Source organism: Myotis daubentonii, chromosome X (genome assembly GCF_963259705.1).
Source record: "Myotis daubentonii chromosome X, mMyoDau2.1, whole genome shotgun sequence".
In the NCBI taxonomy this organism is placed as follows: Eukaryota; Metazoa; Chordata; class Mammalia; order Chiroptera; family Vespertilionidae; genus Myotis; species Myotis daubentonii.
Genome location: NC_081861.1, coordinates 8498299 through 8506887, shown reverse-complemented (window position 1 = coordinate 8506887; position 8589 = coordinate 8498299). Strand labels below are relative to the sequence as shown.

General features: G+C 50.8%; 1 protein-coding gene across 4 annotated transcripts; it reads right to left on the bottom strand.

The window, feature by feature from the left end:
* Window positions 1-1094: 1094 nt before the first annotated feature.
* Window positions 1095-7969, bottom strand: APEX2 (apurinic/apyrimidinic endodeoxyribonuclease 2). Of its 4 annotated transcripts, XM_059680451.1 has the most exons (7): window positions 7914-7969; window positions 7575-7849; window positions 6488-6571; window positions 5690-5870; window positions 4998-5144; window positions 4178-4247; window positions 1095-2373 (listed from the first exon to the last, which is right to left on the bottom strand). In XM_059680451.1, the coding sequence occupies exons 2-7, from the start codon at window positions 7720-7722 to the stop codon at window positions 1465-1467; spliced, it is 1539 nt and encodes a 512-aa protein (XP_059536434.1). In that variant the 5' UTR covers window positions 7723-7849; window positions 7914-7969; the 3' UTR covers window positions 1095-1464. The 4 variants fall into 4 exon arrangements, with proteins under 4 accessions (XP_059536434.1, XP_059536433.1, XP_059536436.1 ...); XM_059680450.1 differs by lacking the exon at window positions 7914-7969 and having other exon boundaries at window positions 7575-7907; XM_059680453.1 differs by lacking the exons at window positions 5690-5870; window positions 6488-6571; window positions 7914-7969 and having other exon boundaries at window positions 7575-7709.
* Window positions 7970-8589: the final 620 nt, after the last annotated feature.

Here is an 8589-nt window from a genome sequence, read left to right as displayed (position 1 = left end):
TGTTGCCCTCTGTTGGATAGAGAACAAACGACTGCACTAAACCCGACTCCCTAAGTGGCAGGGCCATCAGTAAACCACAGATCACTTGTAGATCCGACCCCATTTTACTGATAGGGAAACTGAAATCCAGAAAGAAGGAGGCTATAAAGTAAGTTGGACAAAAAGCCAAGACACTTGGGTTTATTTGAAAGTAAAGGCCTGGTGCACAAATTCGTGAATGGGTGGGGTCTGGCCAGCCTGTGCCCAATCGGAGCCGATGGGGCTGGGCCAAGCTGCAGGGAAGGACCATGGGTGGTTGGCCAACCAGCCCCGCCCCCTGGTTGAACTCCAGGTTGAGGGGACAATTTGCATATTAGCCTTTTATTATATGGGATGGCTCTCACCCAATAGTTTCAACAAAAATCCTGAGATTGACTCTTCACTGGTAGGCCTGGACACCTGAGCCTCAGGTAGCCCCTGAAGCGAGGAGGTAGAGTCAGCTCAAACCAATCTGCCTAGAGGAAAAGAGTAGGTCCCAAAAACTTTGGAGTTACTTTCCAGCAGAAGGAATGGATGTCCTCCTCAATCCATTATCCTTTCCTTCCCAAACCTTATAGAACAGGACTTAGCAGCCCCATTTTACCAGGTGAGAAAGAGGCTTGACTATAGAAAGCAACTTATTCAAGGCAATGCTCCCAATCTTCCCAGGTCACAGGACACAGAAAACATTTGCATGGCATACTCGGGTAAACTAGTGATACTTGCCTACGAGGCAATCTTTCCTGACACTTGTGCAATTCTGGACCCTGGCTGGCAACTCTTAAGCTGAGACCCATTACTTTCCATCCCATAACCCATTTATGGCAACTGTCAGACACACCAGTTGGGAAGTGTTGGTTGATAGCTATACAACCCACCTGAGCTTTCTGTCACACTACACCCACCTCCTCTGTCGAGCCAACCTCAGCAGTGCAGGGAACCCCTACAACTCAGCAGAGCACCACTCCTCCTTCCTCCCGTCTTCCTGAGTTATACCACCAGGCGGCAGGCAGCTGGCAAACCCAGTATTGAGATAACATCTCATGGAGCATATCCAAAGCCTTCAAATGACATGGTGCACTAAAACAAAGACACAGACTTTATTGAGGCAGATACATTGCCTAGCAAGGAAGGAAAGGGTCTTAAAAGTTCCTGGAGCAACTGGTTCCTGTGTACTTCTTACAGGAAGGTGGAAATTGGGGCGGAGGAGTGGGGTGCAGAATTAAGGCACAAGTAGCTCACCAATGAGGAGCAAGGCTGGAAGAGAGAGGAGAGAGGCCTTAGAGGAGGAAGAGAAAGAAGAAACAGAAGGATCCCTGAGGAAGGTGAAGGAGGAGGAGGGGGTGGGGAAGGAGGCCTTGAGGGAGGAGGTGACAGCTTAGGAAGGTGTTGGCCTCAGTTCATGTACACGGCTGACCAGGCCAGATATCCCTTGCCTGGGTGGGCTCAGCTGGGCCTGCTCCAGAGGAAGAAGTTACAGCGAGAAGAGGGGTCAGTGGAAGGCCCCCGGGGCCTGGAACACATGTAGAAGTGGCGGCCCTGGTTGGGTCCTGCCTTCTTCACAGTTCGCATCACACATGGCTCCCCATGGCCCCCACAGAGCGGCATGGGCAAGGGACCCCCCAGCACAGACTTCCAGAATGAGGTCCGTAGCTCCTTCTCATCCTTGGCCTCTGCATCCTTGGCCTGCCCCTCTACCCCTTTGCCCATCACCTTGTCTTCTGGGATCTTTGGAGTCACAAGGGCATGCAGGTTAGGAAGCTCCAAATTGGTAGAAGCTTGGAGACGGCTGGAGGATGGCTGGAAGTAGTTAATCAGTTTTTTTTGGCCTTTGCTGGAGCCAGCCCGACTTGGCCGAGGCCTGATCGAGCGCACATGGGCTTTGTTTTGGCGCATCTGTCCCTGGGTTTGATTGCTGAGCTGCAGCACTGACTGCTTGGACACAGGCTCTTGTTTGGGATGGACTAGGAAATGAAGGATCTTGAGCTGGGTGCCTGAAAACTCAGGGAGGAAGCGAGTGCAAAGAGGAGGGCATTGTTTTGCTGGCACAGAAGACACGTTCAAGACTGCACCCACGGGGCAATGGTCAGAGCCCATCACCTCAGGCAGCAGGAAGGAGTCCTGTAAGGTGTCTATAACCAGAGTCCTGTCTCCCAGCACATAGTCAATCCGGGAGCCATAGTTCAGGCGGCGGGCGCCAGTGATTGTTGACCAGCAGGTAAAGGCCCTCTCCTGCTTTGGATGGAAGCAGCGGTAGGTATCAATAAAAGCCCCTACGTGGGACCCACCCTGGCAATCCAGCTTACTGAGCAGGCCGTCCAGCCACTTGCGTCCTGGGTCCTCTTCAAAGCATTCCTGGGGAAAGGGAAGGGGGACAAAGGGAAAGGCAGTCTAGATGCCGGAAGGGCCTTAGCTTCATTTTACAGACAAGAAAACGTAATCCAGCAACGGCTGGGATTCCATTTCCATCCTTCATTTGTTTATTTGCTTCATCAAAGCAATTCTTAGAATTGCTCACCAAAAGAACGGAAAATAGGAAGCTAAAGGTGGCTCCCTCTAAAAAGTAGGGCTAGGGCTAGGAGTTAAGAAGACTGCTGCCTTTTCATTTAAACCCTCTGACACTATTTGGCTTCTCTTGTGTCAAAGCCCTCACTGACCATCCCTCACTCCTGAGCTCAGGGGCTCCAGAAATCCATGTCTGATTACTTCCTTTGACTCTGCTCCCCAGTCCATCCATCCATCCATCCATCCAATTCCACCACCCACTCAATGCAACAAATGTTCAAAGAACACTGAGCAGGAGTAACCTAGACAGAGGGTGTTACAAATGAAGAGAACAGCCTCTGTGATGGGCCCCTGGAAGGAGGGGACAGTATACCCAAACACCTGAGGGGAGGCCAAACTGAGGGCCAGAATACCAGCAGCTGATTACTATAGTTCATGCCCTTAGACTAGGGGTGTGCCAGAGGAGACAGAGAAAACTGAAATTAAGCGATGATGTGGAGCCCGACAGGTGTGGCTCAGTGGTTGAGCTTTGACCTATGAACCAGGTCATGGTTTGATTCCCAGTCAGGGCACATGCCAGGTTGCGGGCTCAGTCCCCAGTGGGGAGCATGCAGGAGGCAGCTGGTCAATGATTCTTTCTCATTATTGATGTCTCTATCTCTCTCACTCTCCCTTCCTCTCTGAAATCAATAAAAATATATTTTTCAAAAAGAGATAATGTGGAGCTAGACTCTACAGTACTCGCTGGCCAATTGAATGTGGGAAGGGTAGAGGAGGGAAGAAGGACAATACTAACACAATTCCCAGGCTTCTGGAAAGAGCAACCAAGGGGACGATAGTGCCATTTTTAAAGATGAGAAGACTAGAAGAGCTGGTCTTGTGGGAAGTGGACATATTCTGCTACTTTGGACAGTGCCATGTGACCTGGTACTATTAATTCTCATTTGCTGGAAGAAAGAAGGTAGAAGGTGCACTTAGGATAGTTCTGAACTAAAAAAAAAAAGGTTCATGAGCAGGAGACAGAGTGTATTAGAAAAATGATTGGCCCTTGAATTCTGGCTCCCAAAGGAGCCCCATCTCTGGCCACTCACCTCCCTTCCCATGTCACCCCCTAAGAATGGGACTTGCAGCTCCCTATGCACACCAGGCAAATTCTCAACCTGCAGCCTTTTCTCATGCTAGAATGCTTTGGTGCCCTCGCCCCAAAGCTCTACTCTACTCATCTGTTAAGATTCAGACATTTTCAGATGCCTCCCCGATGCCCAGGCTGGCCCAGGAATCCCATTTCTGAGCTCCCTAGCTACCTGGACTGCCACTTCTGTCTCAGCCCTGAAGACACCATCCTATAAGTGGCTGGTCATGTGTCCATAGCCTACCACCACACAGAGAACTCTGAGGGGCCGAGAGCCAGAACTGGGTGGTAACCTGGGTCACCATCATGTGACTCAGGCTAGGTCAAGGGTAGGGTCAGTAATGTCTATTGAATGAATAAACAATTCTCAGTGCTTTGAGAATAGTATTTCAAACTAAGTTCTGCTTTTCCATGAAGGAAGCTGCCCCTGGGCCAAAAACAAACAAACAAAAACAGCACTGATTGGCTGGCTGAACAGAACCACAGTCCGGAGTGAGGTCAGGGGCATAGAGGGAGCCTTACCAGGTTGACTGCATCCCAATGGTCAATGGGGCGGTGCGCTGTGTTCAAGTCACCCAGAATGATCACATGGCTGAAAAACACAACAGTGGGATTGTCAACTGGGCATTCAAGCGAGGGAAGCAGTAGTCCTGGCCCATCTACGTTCTCCTGGGCTCGAGAGCTCAGACAGGCCACCTCCCAAATTGAGGCCAAGGTGAGAACCAACAGCAACTCATAACAGCCTCCTTCTACAATCTCATTGTAACCTTGCTGCCCTTTACTCTTAATCAACTCAATTCTGATCTCCAAAGGTGACACTGTTCCATCTGACATGACTGTCTGGCTGATCACCTCAGGGTATTTTTCTGGTCCTTCAAAGTTGAATTGGGGTACCACTTCTTCTAGGAAGCATCCCTTGACTACTCTAACACGCCCTCACTTTCCTGTCCCTCTCTGGGATAACACTTATTATTGCTCCCAGGAATTTTATATTCCTCATCTCATTTCATTCTTAAAGCTATTCTGTGAGATAGGGATGCATACATACATTCGACAAAAGAGAAAAGAGAAGCAGGACTAGCCTTGGGGCTTGTAGTGAGTAAAAGGAGGAGCCAGAATATGTGCTCAGAGGTATTTGAGTACAAACCCTGTATTTGTGTTCCTTTCCCTGGTCCTCATAATCTTATAGAGCAGGGCCTATTCAAGTAGGCATGCTGGTGTCTGCCACTAGACTGAAAAAAACTCACAAGACGAATATCCCATTTCCTTTCCAATGGAGCCTGACATAGGCTGGGCACACAAGATAAACTCAAGGAAGCCTTGCTGCCCAAACTTGCAGTACCTGCCAGCTGCCAGGAGGGCTTCTGCTCGGATCTGCAGCAAGCGATAGAAGCGCATCTTAAAGGTCAGCCGCTCAGGCCTCCCAGGGTCAGCATGGGGGCAATACACGTTGATTATGGTCAAGATCTTCTCCTTACCATCCCAGGTGCTGGGGAGAACAGAACCCACCAAGAAAATGAGTCATTTTCAAGCCTCTCTTCCCCACACCTCAGGGCTTCCACTTAATGGTTCTCTGTGGGAAGGGCGCAAAGAAAGGGGACAGAAAGACATGAACAAGCTGACACACACAGGACTTGGGGACTGACGAGAGATTTGGCAAGGAGAGGGCCATCTAGGCTGACACCCAGGTAAAGCAGGGGATGGTGCTGCCAGTCAAAAAGACAGGACACGCAGAATGAGAGCACCTTGGGGCAATGAGTTCAGCCTACAATAAATTGCTTTTGTTTGTGCCTGTGGAAATATGAGAGCTGATTCTCCCAGCCTTGCCCCCTGTAGAGATGGGGGACTCAAGGCTCAGAGGGAACACGATTTACCCGGTGTCACACAGTGAGTAACCCAGCCAGGACCAGAGTCCAGGAAAGGCAAGTTTGGCAAGTTTCCTATGGTGAATGCCTGTTTATAAAGGCTAGCCTCAGAATCACATGTAGAATAGAACCAGCAGTGCTCAGTGAGAGGGGGGAGGGGGGCTATTACCGGATCTTGTGCTGAGTAAGAAGGGCCCGGCCCTCATTATCCAGAGCCCGAAGCTCCTCTTGGCTGAACTCATCCGTGTTTCCATAGCAACCCACGTCCCCATTCTGAGAGGCAAGGAGGCCACTCAGGCCTTCTTCAGCAGCCACTGGGGTGGCGCCGTCCTTACAGAAGGTGGCTACACCTAGAGACAGACAGGGTATTTTGAGCAGGCCTGGCAGCCAACAGCCTGTTGCCCCCACACAAGTCACCTGAGTCATCTTCATCAAGTGTGGTTGTATCAACGCTTCTACCAATTCAAAGGCTATTGATGGCTCCCTAGAGCCTGGGGAAACTCAAACCCCGAAGTCTCAATTTCTTCATGTACAGCAGCTAATATTCTAAGTGTTGTACATGAATACATGGTAAGTGTTCAACTAGTGTTAGCTACTACCATTATCACATGGACTCATTTGTGTAATCCTTATAATTGTCTCAGGAGGTATGCATCATCCCCGTTTTCTAGCTGAGGCATAAAGAGATTAAGCAACTTGCCAAAGGGTACAGAGCTAGAAAATGAGCTAGGATTTAAGCCCGGGCAGTCTGGCTCCAGAGCTCATACAATTAACCACCACACTATTGTGCTTCTGAGGTCCAACAGGATAATTTGACACATAAAATTTGACAAATAATTTTATGTGGCTTTGGCTCTATGGACTAAAAGCTTAAGTTTCTCAGTACCTTCTCATCAAAGATTGGAAAACCCTTTCTCCCTACCTGCTTTCATCACCAATTTAAAGTCCCCCCAAAACCCCCATTTACCGGAATAGCCACTCCGGTTGCGGCTGAAGCTGAAATAGGAGTTATAGCCCTCAATGATAGCCAGGGGCTCTGTCAGTGCATCCCCTGAAAAAAGATGTAAGATTATGTCAGAGATGAAACTAAGACCAGGACACATAAAGGCCTGGAATTACAGTTGTAAGGCCAATTACTTGTACACATCAGAGTCGGAAAATAAAAGGAAGTATCTATGATTAGAGGAGGAGCCCGAAAGGTTAGGACTAGAGAGGGAATTGATATTGGAATTAGGAGGAGGGAACTATGGAATGGGAGGTGGAGAACTAGGTAGGAGGAGGGAGGTGACTAAGTGACAGGATGGAGCTGGGGGAGGGAAATAGGGACCTGGGAGAGGGAGCTGGGAATCTGGGCTGGGGGCAGGAGAGGGAATTAGAGTATCTGAACTGGAGATGGAAGGAAAAGCAGTTAGGTAGTCTCAGAAGAGAATATGGGGGGGGGGGGCAGAGAAGGAATCAGGAGAGTGAGCTGGGGATGGGAGATGGATGGGAAGGAGAGGGAATTGGGAGGAATAAGCTTGGGATGGAACATGAGGGAAAAATGATGAGAGGCTCTGAGCTGGGGGTGGGGGAGGAGATAGGAGGAGAGAGAAGGGGAACCAGGGATCTAATTAGAAGGTATAAAAAGGAGGAAATTAGGGAGTCCGATCTGGGGCCAAAATGGGGTGGGAATGAAAGGATCTGAGCTGGGGGCAGGGAGGAGTAATTGGGGAGTCTGACTTGGAAGTGAAGATGGACAGTGTGAGGGCAGGGAGAAAGTTATGGGGGCTGAGCCGGGGTGGGAGAATGAATGGGAATCAGAGGATCTGAGCGAGGATGGAGGTTGCAAGGGGGGAAGGAATTAGTCTGCTGGGGACAGGAGAGATGAACTGGGAATTAGGAGATCTAGCTGAATTGAGAAATAGGGAGTGTCAAGGGGAGGGGACCGGGGTTCTGAGAGGGTCTAAGAAGGGGAGGAGTCTAAAGACAGAAATAGAAGAGTGAAATGAGATGGAGCGGCGGGCAAGTTAGCAGGAGGAAAGTATGGTAGGGGTCTTGGATTCTTGAACGCTCACTGGTAACTTTAGTCTCCTGAAGACAGAGGATGTCAGCACCCAGCTTGTCCAAAACGCGCGCCATGGCCATGGTGGTACAGCTGTTGGGCTCCTCCGCTTGCAGAGGGCTCCGAATCCCATTAATGTTCCAGCTCACCACGCGCAGCATTGTGACACCAAACCGCTAAAATCTTCCAGCCCGCGCCCAACCCGGGGACCAGAGAGCGGCAGGACTCCCCCAAGTCCCCCTGGCCCGGCCTTCGGGCGCCCAACCCGGGGACCAGAGAGCGGCAGGACTCCCCCAAGTCCCCCTGGCCCGGCCTTCGGTCACCCAACCCGGGGACCAGAGAGCGGCAGAACTACCCCCAAGTCCCCCTGGCCCGGGCCTTCCGGCTTTCCGCGCGCACTTGCGCAGGCGTCCTCTGACGTGCCACGCAACGGTAGGACGCACGTGGGCGGGGCTTCAAGCCCCTCCGTTCCCATTGGCTACAGGAGAGGAAGCTGCAGGGGGCGGAGCGGACGTCTAGGAGGAATGAATGGCGGGAAAAAGGCCTCCGGTAGGGCTCCTGCTTCTCCCGCAGCACTTTATTATTTTTTTTATCTTTATTGTTAAAAGTATTACATATGTCTTCTTTTCCCCCATTGTTCCGCAGCACTTTAGCTCACGCATCCTAGTGTGACTGTGTTTCTGCTCTGCCCCAAAGTCCTTTCGATGTTTCCGATGACTTACAAATGCAGCGAAACCGTGCAGCCACCGAAGCCCCACCCCCAATGTGACTGCCCGCCTTGCCTGAAAGCAGACAGCTGTGGCGCTGGCGCCCTAGGAGCAGCTGACGTAACTGTGCTGCGAGGGAGGAAGGATGCGTGAAGGGAACTTTGCGGCTGCCGGAGGGAGCACTAAGAAGCAATAAGACTTAGAAGAGGGCTCTGGCTTTATTGGGTGGGGAGAGTGGGAGGGAGGAGGCTGTCTCAAGCCTAGCCTGTAGCCATTATCTGTCTTGAGCCTTATAACATCCTAAGGACATGGCTGGACACA

Bases quoted from the DNA above. Each gene is read 5' to 3' on its own strand.
- APEX2 (XM_059680451.1), bottom strand. From the start codon at position 7,722: ATGCTGCGCGTGGTGAGCTGGAACATTAATGGGATTCGGAGCCCTCTG. The intron at 6,572-7,574 runs GTGAGCGTTCAA...ATCTTTTTTCAG, and splicing joins TCAGGAGACTAAAGTTACCA to GGGATGCACTGACAGAGCCC. The intron at 5,145-5,689 runs GTAATAGCCCCC...TGTTCTCCCCAG, and splicing joins CTTACTCAGCACAAGATCCG to CACCTGGGATGGTAAGGAGA.